Genomic DNA, 20002 nt, shown 5'->3' with positions numbered 1-20002 from the left:
TTTTCCTGTTGGTCCTTTCCATTGTTTTTTGGCTAACTGTGATCCTTCTGTCAGTACACTGCCATTGTACAACTCTGTCTGGTTACTATTCCATGAGCCTACATTTTGCGACCGACGCACAAAGACAGACAGACACACACGATTTGCTCCTTGTTTGAGAATCAGAACCCCAAGCAAAAACTCAAGCCATAAAAGCTCAACACAAATGCAACGGATGTAATATTTTCATAAGCACCTTCACATCCCCTCAGTGTGCAATATTAATGAGCCAGGAGGCTGATGTAAGCAGCTTGAACACATGCTGGTCATATTATCACACACAGCAGCTTTCAACTGTCACTGCACAGCAATTATTTAGATTTGCATCCACTCGCCCGACCATTCATTATTGTCATTAAATTATGGCTGAGAGAGGATGTGTGTGTGTGTGTGTGTGTGTGTGTGTGTGTGTGTGTGTGTGTGTGTGTGTGTGTGTGTGTGTGTGTGTGTGTGTGTGTGTGTGTGTGTGTGTGTGTGTGTGTGTGTGACACGCAATTGTGTGCAATAGGTAGGTAGATGCACAAGTGGATAAGGAATAGGAACAGATCAGAAATGTGGGATAATGGAGTTAAAACTAAAAGTGTTTTGCACATGATTATTAATTCGCAAACAAATAACAGGGAAGAATGTGCGTTTCATCTCCATATGCTGGTATTCCATGATTCATTATGCACTAATGCCATTTTAAAATAATAATACATATAGCGTACAGTGTATGCAGAGGGACAGTAGAGGGGAAGGAATCAGGCGAGATGTTGCTGAGCTGATTGGCGCCCAGATCCAGTGTGCGGAGCGAAGTGTACAGGAGCAGCTGCACAGGATGCACCGCACTTATGCTGTTGTGATGTCTGTACATGTGAGACAAATTAATCAAAAAACATTTTTTAAACATCACTGAAATGAAAATAGTAGATTGCATCGTTTTAGAATGCATATTACCACACTTACGTGGCAATAAAATCAGTTTACAGATTCTGAAAACATATATATATATATATATATGTATATATATATATATATATATATATATATATATATATATATATATATATATATATATATATATATATATATATATATATATATATATATATATGTATATATATATATATATATATATATATATATATATATATATATATATATATATTCTCAATACATTTGGAGATCATTTCCGAAGTTGGCCTGTTTGACGTTTTCATCTGAGCACACATCTCAAGATACCGAGAATCCCATATACTGTGTTATGCCCTGCAATTCATGTCAAAGTACAGTGTTGTCTCCTAAAGTTATTCTCCTACATGTGGTTGATACACCAAGTTTCTCTTTGAGCTTTACATCAGTTAAAACAACCAGAGAGTTGGTGTCAAAGCCACCCAATGCTCGCCTGTTTATACATTTATCGTTTTTAAAAGAATAGTCTAATAATATTTTTTATAAAGCATTGCAGTGAAGTCTGATCCAAATAATTTTAAAGCAATACATATATGTATTTGTATATTGTAATCAGTAAAAAAGTGTGGTAGATAAAAACATTAGAAAGGAAATAACTTGCACCAAAAACTTTAACATTTTCACGCTCACGCTGATGCGCACGCCAGGGGTATTGCTGTAGCTCTCTGTTCTTCGAACAGGCGAGCTAAAAACGGATGTTAGCATGTATGGAAAGAAATGGATAAATTGAATTACAAACAGGCAAAAGAAAAGGAAAAGAAAGAAAACTTAAAACTAGAAAAGCACTCTTCGACATAGACAGATATGCCTCTGCAGTCCACCCACATCACGACATACTTGTACAATATTCGATTTAAATCCCGGAACCCAAATTCAAAAGAATAAATAATTCTGGCTGACAGACCATGCATCTGATCAGGTTGAAATTTAAAGCATAAATTCTCCATTACGACTCGATCATAATTGTGCACAAATTGTACTCGATACATGATGACTAGATCAGCCATTTGGAGAGGTTCTGGGCTGAAAGGATCAAAACCTCCATGAAAAATGGTGCCCAGCTGATGATCTGGGCAGTTGGGAAATCAGTAAATTGTTTTTGAGTTAAGGTTATAAATTCAAATAAAATAGCTTTTGTAAGTACTTACCAGTACATTGTATATAATGTACTGGTAAGTGTATAGACAATAATAGATAAGGCAGTCAATAATGGTGTAGCGGTGTAGCCTATTGCTCCTCGGATACAAACCTGTACAGCATGTTACTGTACTGAATACTGTCAGCAATTGTAACACACATCCAAGAGAGACGGAAGATGCGTTAGTTTTACCTTTGTGCTGTTCATGATGGCCATCGGCGTTGTTAGCAGCAGCTTACAATTTCCTCTCGCATCGATTATGGAAAGATGAATAAATAGCGTTTGGATTTTATAAATACGTAATCATTGCATCAATGTTATAATATATAAATGAAGAAACGAGCACCTGTCAATTGTGATATATATTTTCAGAACAGTGCGATTATTTTAACAACATGAAAAGCTTCACCAAAAAGAAATTTGTGTTTTAATTTCGACTGTAACAACGATGGATTCGCGGAATTCTTCAATTCAAAGGTAATTTACTTGCTAGAAGGTAAACGTGGAAACATTGTTTCAGTTTGAAAGCCGATTTCCTTGAATCCCAATTTAGCACGACCCTGCTTTTTTTGCGATGACATTTTATGGACCTCAACGATCGCATTATAACAGGGCCACACTGTCGTTTATCATCATTATGAAGTATTATGTACTGTACAGCATCCATAATTGTATGTGCTATTTTTATACGACTGGCAGCGCTATGTCGGCTGCATCACTCGGCGATAGGAATTTTCAGCTACATTTTTTTTTTCCAGAGCTGGCAGATCCGTTGTATATGCGATCCGTCATTGCCCGGAACGTCGTTAAGCGGCACATGACTCTGTATGTATATGTGTGTGTGTGTATATATATATATATATATATATATATATATATATATATATATATATATATATATATATATATATATATATACATATATACACACACGTCTGGCTTCCTTCTTGAGGCTATGGTGCAGTAATTGGTCTATATTTTGATTCCACCTGAGGGATGTCACACTGTGATGGAATGCTGTACCAATGATAAATCAATTTGGCAGTTCATAATGGAGTCAGAAATTGTCCACAACTTTTGAGATATCCTGCTCACAGACAAACAGAGATGAAAACATAACCTCCATCCACCACTGTGGTGGAGGTAATAAATTTGTAAGTCAGTAGGTAAGTAAGTCAGTCAATAATAGATAAGGCAGTCAACATAGATAAGTAAAGAAGTAAATAACAACCAACGAGTTAAATCAGCTTTAACACAGGAAGAAGGAACATCAATAAGAACTTTCATATTACGTAGTTTGGTTGTGCACCAAGATGGAGTGAGGATTTCCAAAGTATCACCTTTCCAAAGGTTGCATTTGCCAGGTATCATGATTTCAAGAAGCTCGTCATAGTCTGAGCAAGGACCAAAGGTGTTTTTTGCACTCGTCATGGGGTGGCTCCGGACCCTCAGTCATTTTGAGTTGATGCAAAAGCTTACTTTTCAACATCACCTTGAAGTTTGGGGTCTAGAGAACAATTTTGGTCCGAGTGGACAACAATCAACCTCCATGAGGGACAATGGAGTGCATGGGGGAAACCCGACTCAATCCCGCCCCCGGGTTTGTATATATATATATATATATATATATATATATATATATATATATATATATATATATATATATATATATATATATATATATATATATATATTCAAGGTATATTGCCACTAGAAACTGCCATTTTTACGGAATTGGCATAAATCCGTAAAAAAAAAAATTTTATTTGGAACTATTTTCGGCTTGGCCAAATTATTTTAAAGTTGTTTCACAGAAACATGACTGGAAGAAATCCAGTCTAATTTTCAATGCATGGGGCATCAACATGGACCATTTTTATGCTGTTCGCCCCCTAGTCCTATTTATTCTATTGACCTCTATTTCTTTCCAGGTTCTTGCGGTGATGGCTGGGATGACAAACTGGAAGCTGTGTGTACTGTACCAAAAACAAACTAAAGAAGAACTTGTCTGTCCACTCACGAACCCAGTTTCTGTGCGTAGAGTGGGGACATAGGACATCATCAGCCTTGTAAGTCATTTCAAAGAAGTTGGTGCTGCCCTCAACCAAACGTGGAACTTCCAGGTAAAGAGTCCATGTGGGAGAATCATGTTTCCTGGCACAAGGCATGATATCAGCAGTACAAGGTGTCATTGCTTGACTGTGCAAAATCGCGTTATTCTCAAGGGTTGCATTCTGCAAGAAAAAGACCCCGGTGGACCAGCGCAGACGTTCATCGGAATCTGTGCCTCTTCTGGGGTGATGAAACAAATGTAGCAGACAATTCTTTCCAGAAGCTTAACCTCACCAAAGACGTGTACGACAAGGCGTTTTCGTTTGGGAAGGGTCGTATCGTGGCGCTCCTTGCAGAAGGTGACCTGGTCGCCATTAAAGCCAGGTATCATCAGAATTGCTACACAGGATTCAGCTGCCGGCATGATGCGATGACCCAGAGGTGAACAAGGCAAAGCCAGTGCCAACATTGAGTTCACAAGAGAAAATGAGCTGCTGCAATTCATCAACAAAGAAGTCACTGGAGCCTTGAATTTTTGCACTGCAAGATTTGATGGATATGATGACAAAGTGGTTGAAACAGCATGGAATTCAGAAGATGGTGAACCGCACATGTTTGAAGGAAAGAGTACTTTAACATTTCCCGAATTTGACAGAGGAGAAAGGGATCCGAGATCGAGTGTTACTCATTTGCTCAAAGACTTGGAAGATCATCTGAGATGCAAGTCAAATGCCAGAGGAAGAATCACATACCTTACAATTGGCAGCATCTATCCTCTGTAAAGCAGTTTTGGATCATGATGCTGCTTTCAGTTTCCAACGGTTATTTCCAAACGGTTGTGAAGAATCAGCTGTTCAGACACGGATGAAGTATTTCGTCAGTCAGCTCCTCAAAGGACCTAAGTTGTCGATCGTACAAGACAATTTCAGGAAGACCCTCACCGTGAGCCAGCTGGCCATGTTGAATATGACTTCTCTTTCCACGAATCTGAAGTGTGAGCCTCCTCTTGCAGTGTTCTTAGCCCTCAAGGTACATTCACAAACACGGAGCAAGAATTTGGTACCACTACTATATGAGTATTCCCTAAGCATATCCCATAAGAGAGTCCTCACCATTGAAGTTGGCTTTGCACAATCAACAAACGAGGAACGGGTACCCGACAACGTGCGTCTGGTCCTGCCAAAGCCGTGGGGAACTGGCAGAATTTTTTGGCAAATACAGATAAAAAGAAAACTGTTCTCATTCCAGTCAACAAAGATTGTGCAAGTAAATTTCCCAGATGACAAGGATGTCTATATAATCACATGAGGTGATAAAGTCCTCAATGTTTGGAATGGTCCTCCTATGGGACCATGCAATTACGAGGAAGGAGACAAGATTTAAGGTCACAAGTAAAGGATTGTTGAGTCATTAAACATGGTTTTGCTCAACTGCAAACTCACCTCCTGGTTGCTAATGTTCTCGTGTGGCAGACAAACATTACTGCTCACAGATCGCGCAGTTTCGGCTGTTATGGGACATGAACAGTGCTTTACTGCTTTACCAAGCTGAGAGGTCTTGACAGTATTTAAGCCAACTAGGTTGCATGGTCACAGGCAAACAATTATGTGGCGAGTCATCCTTATGGGCTCCAATAAGAGCAAAACCATGATCAATGACTCCAGGATGTTTTACATGTGACCGTAAATCCTCGGTCTTCAAAATAGACTTGAGCATTCGCTGAACATGTTACTTTACTGGCGCTGACGCAAGGCTGTAATCATGTGCTCATGGTGTTTAAATGCCATGATGCATTTATCGGGTCAGAAAGGCCATATTTTGGTTTATTATTCTGCCTGACCACAAACTCACCTCCTGGTTGGTGAGGCAGCAAAGCAGAGGTAATGTTCTCCTGTGGCAGATGGACATTACTGCTCACAGATCACGTAGTTTCAGTTTCAGCTGTTATGGGACGTGAACCGTGCTTTACCAAGCAGGGAGGTATTTAACAGCATGTATGTGGATGTGTACACACACACACACACACACACACACACACACACACACACACACACACACACACACACACACACACACACACACACACACACACACACACACACACACACACACACACACACACACACACACACACACACACACTTGACTCCTCCTACACTCTTCCAGCCGAAGAAAGCTGCATAAAGCAACCACAAAAAGCTCCACAAGGTAAGCCCTTTACAGTTTCAAATTCTACCCTAGTTCCTCCACAGATGCAAAACTGCTGAATGGGCGGGTGGCATTGGAATTCTCATGTATGTACTACTTGTGAATGTTTTGCAGCCGTAGAGAAACTCGGGTAAAGTTTGAAACCGCAAAGGGCTTACCTGTCACTTCTAATGGTTGCTTTATGAAGCTTTGTTTGTTTAGAAGAACATGGGAGGAGTTAACATATTTATAATCCTAGCCACCTGGGGTAATTGATGAGGTAAGAGCTAATTGGTTACGCCTTAAAATTACGAGTGAGAGACATGATTGAGTGTTGTTTGTTGCACACGCGTGCACACAAACATACGCACACGCACACAGTCAGCTGTGGTTGGATAAGTGTGTTTTTACCTCTGCCAGTGAAGGTGAAGGTGGTTATGTTTTCACCCTATTCTATCTATTTGTCTGTGTGCAGAATATCTCAAAAAGTTGTGGACTGATCCAGATGAAATTTTGTGGACAGGTTCAGTGTGTGACAAGGACAAACTGCTGAAATTTTGGTGAAGATCCGGATCCGTCTACTACAATGTTTAGTGATTCTTCACCATTGAGAGATAGGGCTAAATCGATATAAAACACGATATCTCAAAAGGTTGTGGACGGATTCGGATGAAACTTGGTGGGCAGGTTGAGTGTGTGGAAAGGACGAATTAATTAGATTTTGGTGAAGATCTGGAGCTGGATACGATAATTATTAAATTTTTAAAAGTCATTCTTCACCATTGAGAGATCGGGCCAAAACGATATAGTACTGTACAGCATGATATTTCAAAAATGTTTTGGGCCCGATATGTTCTCATGGATCAGGTATTACGTGGCTGAGGTATGCGCTCTACCGAGTGCCCTTTTAGTTTTTTTATGCTGCTACTCACTTTGTCCCTTTTCCACCACATCATAAACAGGTTGGAATAATGATTTTGGAATATAGCGGAACAAATTCTACTACGTACGGTATTAAATCTTAAGATTCTGCTTTTTCATTGCCCTTTAAAGTAGCCTTATCCATTGACAATAGATAAGCAACATGATTATGATGAGATGTATCACTTACAGTGACAAAACTGTGATGTTTGATGTAGCCTCTCCAAAGTTTGGAATCTCTGATAACTTGTTGTGTGCCAATCGTCTGTGGGAAATAAACATTATGAAAACAACACCACCACCTCCACCACCACCATAGCACAGTCAGCAAAAGTTAGTCCACTGCATACGTTCCATAGTTTCTGAAGAAGGTAGTGAATGGGACGTAGAGCAATGCAAAGCAAGCAAAGGGGTGCATTGTTGGGTGAGAAGTGAGGGCGAGAATATTTCCTATTCTCATAATGCAAAATACTAACGTGAATTAAATTAATGAAAACCACAACGCCTTTTCCTGCTTGAAATGCACAGATTTCATTTTTACTGCATGCAATTTGAAAGAATCACACTGATGCTAGAATCAGTATCATTGGAAGGAGGACTCAAAACATGCTATCGGTTCCATGTACATACTCACACTTCAAGCAAGTTTGTCAAATGTTGAACGGAAACAGGGTCCACGGTCTGCAACAAGTTTCTGCTCAGGTCACTGAAACACAAGAGGGCAGTTGGGAAAAGAAAGATTAAAGCCAATCAAAGAATAGACACCAATCAGCAGTGTAATGTACTTACGAACACCATGTTTATAAGAGTCCTTTTCACTGTTTTGTCTACTTGCATTCTACGAGTGTGCTTCACATTTCACCTGGGACTTTTGTTTTGACAAAAGCAGAGCAATAAATGCAAGTGCACTTTTCAGGAAACTTGCCTCTATTATATGTATCCAATATCTCCAAATGTACGTTTCCAGCTCTTCATACCAAAAATCACAATGGTGGCAAATCAGTTAACAACGAGGGTGAAACAGCAGATAACTCTGAAACTTTCTGGTCAACAAAAACATCAAGGGTGTTGAAATTTACAGATGAATGGTTGCACGGTATGTATCATGAAGATTGGTGACCATACACAGACTTGAGCATCTTAGGGGCAAGAGGTTTTTTTTTTTTATAAACGATGCTGTGAAGTATCCAAAACATATCCAAAGTTGAAGACCACTTTTAACAATAAAGTATCATTTTTAAATCACTTGGACTTTAGTCAAGTGAGCTTATGCGATCCAGCAGCGTCCATAGGTGAGTGAGTGAGTGAGTGAATCAGTCAGTAAACACTTCAGTCATTATCGCTTGAACCAAACACACAATTTTAATGAAACTTGGCCACAAGCTTCACATGTGATGCTTATCGAAGGAGTGTTGACCGCATCAGAATCTGTGCTCGTTAAGAGGGTCTACGGGGGTTTTTTGACCCCCCCCTCAAAATAGGTATTCACTCTCTTCTTAAAAACTACACACACAGTTTCGATGAAAGTTGACCACAACCTACCTTTTTTTTCTTTTACAGATTATTAAAATCTGTAAAAAATGAGGCAGTTTGTTAGGGGGTTTGAATACTCCAAAATAGGTATTTGCTCTTCTCCGAAACCACACACATGATTACAATGAAACTTGACCACAACATTCATCACCCGTGATGCAACAAAGAAGTTTGTTCATGACATTAAAAAATTATAATAATAATAATAATAATAATAATAATAATAATAATAATTCAGGGTCTCAGGGGGCCTGCAGGGGGTTTGAGTGACTGTTGCTCCAGATTCAGGTGAGCTTTTTTGCAGGACGCACGGTCCTATTTTTGTAATAGAATCTACATTCAAAGTTTAGTTACTTGAAGTAGAAAGTTAGAAACTATTTTTGCATCCAGGACGAGTTTTTCCAAGCACCCTTACGATGTCCACTTCCCATTTCATCCTTATTGACCAATTCGGTGAACGGTTCGTTTTGCGTGCATTGCTGTCATGGTGCCATAAATCGCCCAGGGACTCTTTCCATAAGAACTGCATCAAATATTTTGCCCTTGCTGTTGAAGATATCAAGTTCAAAAGGGAGACACTGCTCAAGACCCTCTCTCCATTCTTTGTGACTAAATGCATACACGGTCCATTGCATTGCCCGTGGAGACTTCTTGGTGCAACAAGTGCGCATCAGATGAAACTCATGGTGTAACACAATCTAGTTCTAGATTATTCTGCCAGTAACAGCAATGAAAAAATAAAATACAAACCACTTTTATGTTGGGTACAAAAACAAAATGTGGTCCTGTTAAAAATTACCAGGTCTGCGATATATTGTTGGTTTATCCGTTCACCGTAGCGTGAAATCCACATCAGAATGAGAGAATTTGCCGCTTTATTCACGCCCAACTACAAAGCCTTGGCTTTAGCACGGACAGCAGGAACCATTATGGCACAAGAAGTGTAACCAGAGGCACACATCACACAGCTGTTTGCCAGGCTGATTGAGCGGGTGCTTCTACCCAGCCCGTGATGCTGACGCACCACAAAAAGCCAAGGCGTTTTGGATGAAAACCTCCTGTCGTCCATCGGGTATACGGAGCACCCGGTCCAGCAATGGCTTTTTCAGCCAAAAAAGGCAACTCTCTGAAGAAATCAAACGTTTTTTTAAAAAGGGCACCAAGGTTGGTGCTGCAAATGTAGCTCAAAAGTCAAATGACCCTTGAACATGTGGTACGTAACAGGTGCCAACACTGTGAAACTCGACACCACAGGGGCACCAACTACCACGTGAGGTGCGAGGCTTTCTTGAGAGGAACAAATACGCCATATAGGACCTCTTTGTCACGGCTGACAAAGCGTACTTCATTGTTAGATGTCGCCACAGTTCCCATAGACCTCGATGCAAGGGTTGCTGACATAGCAACCTCGCAACGCCAAAGAGTCCAAAGAAAAAGGCTGCAAATTCATTGGCTGGCTAAAAGTGGGCTCAAGCGGAACGTGGCAGAGAAAAATAAAACCTTTGTCGTACTGTGTCCAGGAACTTTGAATACTAATTCGTTCGGAGGCTCCATAACAGGACGAGGAATGCACTGCCGATGCTAGCAAACACCTCACAGGGAATGCATTTGCCAAAAATGGGCATACTTGGTGATTCGCTGTCATTTTGTCTCGGTTAGACACAAAGGGCAGCAGGTGAATGGTGAAAGTATGTTACACATCACCATGGCTTATATACAGCCAGTTGGACTAATGAATCAGAGTTGTATGGGAAGGGGGGGAGGGGCGGGTGGTTGAGACAAACTGCAAGCACACCATGTAAGGGAGTGCTTCCAAAATAACGCTTGTTTGTCCATCCTTTAACTTTACTTTACCCTTGAACAACTTGACGACAGCAATGTTTTTCGGTGGAGATTGCTCAGTGATCGTTCGATTCTTTATATTTTACTGCGAGCCTCAGGGGAATTTATCAGCAGCGACCCATCGAGTCAAGACAAGAGGAGGAATTCAACTTTGCCCGACCAATAGTTTGGCCACGGAACGTGGAATGCGGCCCCTAGATACCTGCCTGCTCCGGATTCCAACAAAAGGGCAATTCAACACTTTCCTCAAGCTTGAGGGCATGACAAATACAAGTGAACAAAATACTGCAACACATTGTGAAGGGCACTTTATCAAAGGAAAACCTCTTTGCCCATTAAGCCCCATTCTCGGCGAGTGGTAGTCTCTCAACGAATAACCACTCATGTCAAAATGATATAAAAGGTCATGAAATACAAGCTCGATCCTACCAAACAATGCTAGGATGCTAAAATAAGGGCACTGTAAATCAGACGAGGTGGCATTGTAGCGAGAACGTCCATTCTGAGTCTGGGAGGTCAGTGTTTGACATTTGCTTGACATCGCTTGACATTTGGAGGATAAAATGCCAATGGGTTGAATCCCACGGGAGGGGGGTGGTGGTTTCTCCTCAATTCTACCCCTGAATGGGACGAGAAGAGTGATGTCACAATATGACGTGACTGGCACCCAGAGTGGCTCAGGAAGTTACATCACTTCCCCCAATGTCACTGCCCGTCTGATGTTTAAAAAGATAAAAAGCAAGTCTTGTGTTGTCTGGTATCTTTGTCGGCACTTGTGTGTGCAATTTGTGTGACAGCTCTTACATGAGCTTATTGTCCCTATTAAAAAAAAAAAAATTATATAAAGAAAAACATCATGTGGAAGCACAAGGGAGGGTTGGTCATTTGAAACAGAAACAAATACAGTCCAGACTTGCCAGCAAATCCCCCATCTTCCCTGTAGCCCCCACCCCCAATCTTTACAAACAACCTCACAGAGTGCAGTTGTGACAAAGCGTGATCATGACAGCAAGTGCTTGGTATACTTACACCACAAATTAAACGCATTTTGAAGACAGCAGGCAAGTCGATTAAAGGGGAATCGTGTTAAGTTAAATACACTCAAAGAGACTTTTATGCACGATGCGGATCAAGAGCAAAAAGCACTCAGCATCTCTCTGAGAAACCCAAAAATTCAGGCGGTGGCGATGGTCTGAAAGAGCGAAAAGAAGCAAACATGTCAGTGTGAAAGTGGAGAATTCTTTTTTTTTTTTTAAACAGCACGAGAACGTGGAATTTTGATTCCAAAGCAATATGGCACACGAGCCGTGCACGTGCTCCCAACAAGGCCACCTGCTTTCTGCAGCACACCCGCATGGACTTCAGCGCCGTTAGGGGCGACTCGAGTATTTGAGATCCGTCAAAGGATGTCCTCGTGATACATGCATGAAAGGACACACAATCCAAATAAACGCTGATTACAATTACTTCACATTATTCAGAAACTTGTGATGTATTCAAACCAAGCGGGGAGAAAAAATAAAAATAAAAAAAAGAAGATTTTTCAGAAATACAAACACCTGCCCAGAACAAACAAGGTGAATATCAACTGAAACTCCTGCACAAATAAAGCGAAGCGGTTTCATAACAATGTAAAGGATAGCAAACTGCAACTCGGGGTTTTGAATTAAATTTCTCTTTCGTGAACAATCAAGCAGAGACAAATCACGAGTTTAAGATCATGGTACGTACGTATGTACGCACACACAAACCTGGACTTTCCAAAGAACTCTGTTTGTGATCATTGAGAAGGAAAGGCATGTAATATTCAATCTGGAGACTGTTCGTACCCCATCGCGGACCAGTGCCCCAACCTCCACAACCACCATCTCAATCATGATCCGAATTTGATAACCAAGCAGACCACTTGGCATTTCACCAGGACACACTCAAACACATTCGCAGCCATGAACGCCGAAGACTCTACCTCGGGATGTTTCAAAAACAGGCCTGATGTGGAAATGGTGACACCTGACCTTTGGTTTAATCAACTTCAAGGCAACTCGAGGGATGTTTTGTAGGTTTCAATGGCAGTTATCTCTGCATGGTCAACCATAAAGAGGCAATTATTCATGTTTCTTTACTTTCAACTTGCCTATACTAGTGACATCACTTACACAAGGACAGGTTAGAGGAATAACAACAACAATAATAATAAACCAAATATACAAAGTAGTAGTGCATGTTTGTTTGTCTTCTTATAACTCGAGAACTACGCATCACAGAGCAAAACTAACTTTCGGCATATTTGGAATCAGCACGTCTCAGAGGTACTACAGCACACCTTGGAGGTTTTAAAAAGCCGGAAAAAAAAATCGTCGATTTTTTTTGGCCGTTTCAATTTTTCTGCCGCAATTGATTGATTTTCCACGTCGTGACTTTTTCTTATTCACAACCTGATCAAAATAAGACAAAGACAGACCAGTGAACGTTTACAAAGTTTCTGATGAAAAATTTGACTTTCTGATTTTAGATGCCCCGAAGAAGGAAGAGCTCCATTGGTCCCAAGGCAGTTGCAGCTAAGCGAAAACACACTAAGAGACAACAGGAGACTGAAGAGGCGCAAGATGTCAGGCTAAATGAACAGGCACAGCAGCAACAGCAGCAGCCACTGAAGAGGAGCGATCAGCCAGGCTAAATGAACAGGCACTGCAGCAACAACATCGGCGAGCAAATGAGACTGAGGAAGAGTGTGATGCAAGACTTGAGTCAATGCGTTACCGCACTGCTGAAGCACGAGCACAAGAGCACAACAATGCCAACAGGGTGGCATTCATGTATGACCCGGCTGACCCAACAACTCATGCAGACATCGGCCGAATGGACCAAGTCTGCACCCACTGCTCTGCTTACAAGTTCAAGGGAGAGACCAAGGGTGTGTGCTACAGCAATGGCAAGGTCGTCCTTGAGCCCTCTCCTGCCCTTCCTCTCTTGCTGAAGGAACTTCTCTTAGGCGAAGGTCCCCTCAGCAAGCACTTACTTGACAACATGCGGACGTATAATGGCAGCTTTGCGATGACGAACTTTGAGCACAAGGAAGCTGAAGTCCAGGGCTGGAAACTGAACTTCCGGATCCAAGGTCAAGTGTTCCACCGCATTGGCAGCATGCTCCCGCCTGAAGAGGGCCAGCCAAAGTTCCAAGAGGTCTACTTTCTGGACTCACACGTCAAGGAGTTGGCTGCCAGGAACCACAGCGACCTCAAACCACACATCCTTGAGATGCTCACAAAGTCGTTTCACGAGAATAACCATCTGGTCCGTGAGCTCAAGACTGCAAGAGATGTACTTGCAGAAGGAGGCAACTCTGAAGAGTGCCAGATCATCGGAGAGAACAAGCGACCGCAAGGAGAGCACACACGCCGCTACAACGCCCAGTCTGCACCAGAAGTCGCCATCCTAATGGACAATGAGCCAACAGAACCCAGAGACATTGTCCTCAGACTTCGCGATGGGGCATCACTGAGCTGCATGCATCTTATGATGCACTCCAGCATCCCATAGTGTTCCCATATGGAACAGATGGCAACATCATCCATCTGGGTGGCCAGGACTGCTACTGGACAGGATGGACGAAAACTCACACAGCTGCAGTACTACAGCTACCACATCATGGTGAGAGAGGGCAACCACATACTGCAGATGCGACGACTCTTTCAGCAGTTTCTGGTCGATGTCTACTGCAAGATCGAGACAGAGCGACTGGGCTTTATCCACCGGAAACAAAAGAACTTGCTTGCTGATAACTACGACAATCTCCGTGACAGCCCCATGAGCACTGATGACGAACACTGACAAGGACAAAGAAATGTGAAATATGTCCAAATTAAATGTGATATATATATATATATATATATATATATATATATATATATATATATATATATATATATATATATATATATATATATATATATATATATATATATTAAGCACCACAATTTACCCCTTTCTTATTCCTATTTTTCCCCCAGGCAATGCCTGGTACTCCAGCAAGTAATAATAATAAAGAGCAATGAAAGATTGCATATCCTCATCTGAAATCTGAAAGATTGCAGATTTTATAGACGACACACTTGCATTTGAATTGTACATACTTTAAGAAATACTGGGTTGAAAAGTGGTCTATGTTGGCACAACAATAATAATAATAGTCGTAATAATAATAATAAAAATAATAATGAAAATAAGAACTGGAATGGCACTCGGTAGAGCGCATACCTCTACCATGTCATGCCTGATCCACCAGAACATATTGGGGCCAATACATTTTTGAAATATCGTGCTGCATATCGTTTTTAGCATCATCTCTCAATGATGAAGAATCACTTACAAATTAAATAATTCTCGTATCCAGATCCGGATTCGGATCTTTACCAAAGTCGAATCAATTCATCCTTGCGACACACCCAATCTGTCCACCAAGTTTCGTCTGAATCTATCCACAACTTTTTGAGATATCATGTTATATATCGTTTTTGGCCCTATTTCTCCATTTGTGAAGAATCACTTCAAAATTTCGAGTAGTCGGATGCGGATCCGGATGTTCACTAAAATCTTATCAGTTCGTCCTTGTCACGCCTGTCCACAAAATTTCATCTGGATCCCTTTTTGGGATATCCTGTACACAAACAAACAAGGGGTGAAAACATAACCTCCTTCACCTTCGGTGGCAGAGGAAATAATAATAATAATAATAACAAGCAGTCATAGATTGGTACTTACGAAATCGTCAACTTGACCTCTGACCTTGTCTCATAAAAGCTGTCTCGAGAGAAGGTAGCGACGCAAACCAGAAGTTTCTACGATGATTCTGTACCAAACCATCAAAAATCGAATGTTTTGGATGTTTGACCTCACTGTGACCTTGACCTTTGACCGATTTTGACCAAAATCTAATCAGCGCTCGCCACCAACCTCCTGAATCACGTGGTGTAATTTGACAATGGTAGCTTCTTCCGTTCTTGAGTTATCATTTTTTGGATGTTTCACCTCACTCTGACCTTGACCTTCGACCGATTTTGACCAAAATCTAATCAGCACTAGCCATCACCCTCCTGAATCACGTGGTGTAATTTGACATTGGTAGCTTCTTCCGTTCGAGTTATCTGTACCAAACAATCAAAAATTGAATATTTGACCTCACTGTGACCTTGACCAAAATCTAATCAGCACTCGCCATCACCCTACTGAATCACGTGGTGTAACTTGACATTGGTAGCTCCTTCCGTTCTCGAGTTATCGTGCCTACAAACAAACAAATAAAAACAATGTCACCTGCAGGGTGACCCGTATCTTGCCAAAAGGTGACCACGTGTGACTTCTTTAAGGTCACACTGAGGTGAACAGAGCTGCTATCCACCAGGAGTGACTCCTTGAGGAATATCTGCCTACGAGAGATTCCGATGAGAATCGTTCTACAGAGTAACCATGAAAAATATGCGTTTGCCTCATAACGTCACCAAATGACGTCATAATGTCTCAAGCTTGACATATCTAGAAAGCACTCATCGAGGTGTTCAATTTGAGGTACTACACGATATGGTTCCTAAAACTTGAAAATTTGACCTTGGGGTCAAATATATTTGACCTCAGGCGCTAACCATGAAGGTCAAGGCCAATCACCATCAAAAATTAATCAGCTGAGCGCAAGACCATGAACTATATTCCCATGAAGTTTGAAGATGATCCCATCAAAATTACTCAAAAAATAAGGGTTTCGTCGACTCCCTTGATTTGCGACAAAGTGACCTTGACCTTTGACCTTGACCTTCAAAATTTTGGGCACTGAAAGGGACCTCTATAGGCCTCTGATATGCGAAGTTACAAAAATTTCCAATGATAACTGTGCTCTGCAGAATTTTTTTTATATGTGATTACAGACAAACAAACAAACAAACAAAAAAACAAACAAACAAACAAAAAAAAACATACAAGCTGACTAACATATCTTGCAAAAACTTCGTTTTGGCAAGATAACAAAACCACAAACAAGCAGTCATAGACTGGTACTTACGAAATCGTCAACTTGACCTCTGACCTTGTCTAATAAAAGCTGTCTCTCCAGAGAAGGTAGCGACGCAAACCAGAAGTTTCTACGATGATTCTGTACCAAACCATCAAAAATCGAATGTTTTGGATGTTTGACCTCACTGTGACCTTGACCTTTGACCGATTTTGACCAAAATCTAATCAGCGCAAGCCACCACCCTCCTGAATCACGTGGTGTAATTTGACATTGGTAACTTCTTTCCTTCTCGAGTTATCGTGCCTACAAACAAACAAACAAACAGAAACGGAAGTCATCAATATACTTACGAAATCTTTAGATTTCGTAAGTAATAATGATAATAATAAAAATAAAAAATAAAAAAAACACAACAAGAAGAACAAGAAGAACAACAAGAACAAGAAGAACAACAAGAACAACAAGAACAACGCTTTACAAACTACACAAAACTCCAAACATTTAAAGGCCCTTAGATCCTCAATTCCCAGAATAGGTTGATATCATCAAAGTCCCAAAACATGGTGTGTATCAATAACGCACTGTGTGTTTGGCAAGACCTGTGCTGAAGAAGTCACGAGGGAAAGATCTGTGAATGATATATGAAAATAAAAAGAAGACTTGTGAAGGAAGTTAACGGCACCACACGTTGCAAATAAGAGATGAAAGGACAGGGTTTACTTGTTTTTGTCCAACACAGCCTGGCATTTAAACACCAAATAGATGGCAGATATTGGGTAATAACCAACATGGTCTGCAAAAAAAGGGGAGGGGGGACGAGGAACCCTCACGGTCGGGAGGGAGGGGGGGGAAGGACGACGAACCCTCACGGTCGGGAGGGAGGGGGGGAAGGACGACGAACCCCCACGGCTGGGGGGGCGAGGAACCCCCGGGTCCGGGGGCACGGTCAGAGGAACCCCCGGGGTCCGGGGCACGGCCAGAGGAACCCTCAGTGTAGGGGGGGACCAGAGGAACCCTCAGTGTAGGGGGGACCAGAGGAATCCTCAGTGTAGGGGGACCAGAGGAATCCTCAGTGTAGGGGGACCAGAGGAACCCTCAGTGTAGGGGGGACCAGAGGAACCCTCAGTGTAGGGGGGGCCAGAGGAACCCTCAGTGTAGGGGGGACCAGAGGAACCCTCAGTGTAGGGGGGACCAGAGGAACACTCAGTGTAGGGGGGACCAGAGGAACCCTCAGTGTAGGGGGGACCAGAGGAACCCTCAGTGTAGGGGGGACCAGAGGAACCCTCGGTGTAGGGGGGACCAGAGGAACCCTCAGTGTAGGGGGACCAGAGGAACCCTCAGTGTTGCAGGGATGGGGGGGGAGGCTGAGGGGCGGCGGAGGGGTTGGACATGAGCAGTTTTCAGGGTCCAGGAAGAGTGACAAGGGCAATCCACATCAGGGTGGATCGTGAGGAGACACCAGCAATCGTCATCAGGGGGAGCGGAATGCTTGCAATCCTCATTATTGGGGGAAGGGACAGATTGGACACGAGCAATCAATATCATGGTAGCGGAGGGGGAGGGGGGTTAGTGATACGAGCAATCATCATCATGGTAGGGGAGGGGGGTTAGTGACACGAGTAATCCTTCAGCTTGACAGTGAAATAAGTACGGGGGGGGTGGTGGTGGTGGTGGTGGTGGTGGTGGTGGTGAGGGGGCACGAGCGATGCTTGGTGTCGGGGTGGTTGGACAAGAGCAGTCTCTGAGGGGGGTGGGGACAGGGGTCGGTGGAGTGAGTGCACGAGCAGTTATCAGGGTTCAGACTTGAAAGTCACGAGCAGTTGTTCGAGTTCGGGTATGGAGGTTATTAACCGACCAGGGAGTCGGGGGTAAGATGACACACACACACACACACACACACACACACACACACACACACACACACACACACACACACACACACACACACACACACACACACACACACACACACACACACACACACACACACACGACCAGCTGACCGGCCCAGTACACTTACAGCAATTTGACATGTGCAGCAATGTCTCCAGGGAGTCGCGTCAGGGATTGCGAGGTGCAGCGTATCGTCGAATGTGACGGGCATAAACACAAACTCGGACACGACCAGCACATCGTCGGCCATGCGAAGGAAAAGGGCAGCAGAACACCGAAGAACCAGCTCAGTACCGCCATGCCGACCCCGCCGAGGCGATCACAACGAGGGACGTGGCCGCGGTCCCACTTCACCCGTCCGGCCTTCACCGCACAATCAAGTCAGGTTGTTTTTCCTGACTCTTATCATTGAATATAGAAACGTTTACGACGACGTAAAGAAAGCCTATAACGATCAGGCCGCGGTAAGCAACCCCTTCCACAACGCCTTCCACGCCCCCCCCCCAATCCTCTCATTGGCTCAAGCTGATCACGTGATACCAGCCTGGAGTTGAATCTCCACACACACGAACTTGCGTTCCCCCCCCCCAAAAAAAAACACATCTTCATGGTAAACACGACGACGTTCACTGCTTGGCTCGTCCGTTCGATCCGGTTTTGATGGGATTTTTCTTAAATTCGATGACGTGATAAATTATTCCCTCAAAACAATTTTACAACTACAAACCTTATTTACTTCCTGCATATGTGGTTCGAGAGGGTTCGGTGTTCATGAAGACGCAACAGGAGAGATACCTCATTACCTCACGCAAGGAAATGAACGAACAGGAAAAGACGAGATGGGGGGGGGGGGGGGAGGCGAGGAGGAGCCATTTGGACCATCATGCCTGTGCTTTATCAACAACGGACCAATTTATCAACACCAGACAAAAACAAAGTAAATGTAAAAAAAAAAATTTTTTTTTCGATCTTTCCAAGAGAGGGGACATGGCTGAAGATGGTTCTTGGTTAAAAAAAAAAATACAAGCTCAAATGAGCTAAGATCCTCGTCCTCTTAATGATGACGTCATAAAAACGAATATGACGTCATTGTGAAGTATCAGGTTTGCGATAAATTATCTGTGCTAATGCCCGGCTTGATTCCCACAAACAAAATTCAAACAGCTTGCCTAGTTTCGGAGATAATGGTAGAGGCGATTTCCATTAGCGGCGATATTATGACGTCAACTTTTTTTTTCTCGGAAGAAATTCCAAAATCGGAGATGGTTACTGTCTGCGCGTGGGCTTTCTACATATACATGGCAAGTTCCACGAAGATCCGATGAAAACTCTGGGTTGTGAAACAAAAAATGTCAAAAAATAGGAATGACGTCATACAAATTGATATGACGTCATAGTGCTGTATCATATGTGCGGTAATTCATCTCTGCTAATGCCCT

The 20002-nt window shown here is 42.4% G+C and overlaps 2 protein-coding genes and 1 pseudogene across 5 annotated transcripts in view; 2 read left to right on the top strand and 1 right to left on the bottom strand.

Moving 5' to 3' along the window:
• LOC147018446 (leucine-rich repeats and immunoglobulin-like domains protein 1) overlaps positions 1-19079 on the bottom strand; it is a 104296-nt gene extending 85217 nt beyond the window's left edge. For both annotated transcript variants that reach the window (XM_085898088.1, XM_085898089.1), the window contains exons 1-4: positions 18691-19079; positions 7926-7997; positions 7482-7556; positions 750-887 (exon numbers count right to left, since the gene is read on the bottom strand). In XM_085898088.1, coding sequence (XP_085754214.1) covers positions 750-887; positions 7482-7556; positions 7926-7997; positions 18691-18863 — 458 coding nt within the window. In that variant the 5' untranslated portion in view covers positions 18864-19079. The remainder of the gene's footprint in view (positions 1-749; positions 888-7481; positions 7557-7925; positions 7998-18690) is intronic.
• LOC147018447 (uncharacterized) lies at positions 4075-5491 on the top strand (annotated as a pseudogene).
• Positions 18418-20002, top strand: part of LOC147018445 (uncharacterized) — a 64419-nt gene continuing 62834 nt past the window's right edge. For 2 of the 3 annotated variants that reach the window (XR_015062396.1, XR_015062395.1), the window contains exon 1: positions 18418-18538. The gene's annotated coding sequence lies outside the window, so the exon portion shown is untranslated. The remainder of the gene's footprint in view (positions 18539-20002) is intronic. The other variant, XM_085898091.1, reaches the window with a different exon arrangement.

The sequence above is a fragment of the Eptatretus burgeri genome, chromosome 10 (genome assembly GCF_056783735.1).
Source record: "Eptatretus burgeri isolate ZD-2024b chromosome 10, Ebu_testis_v1, whole genome shotgun sequence".
NCBI classification, from domain to species: domain Eukaryota; kingdom Metazoa; phylum Chordata; class Myxini; order Myxiniformes; family Myxinidae; genus Eptatretus; species Eptatretus burgeri.
This window is presented reverse-complemented; position numbering and strand designations above follow the sequence as displayed.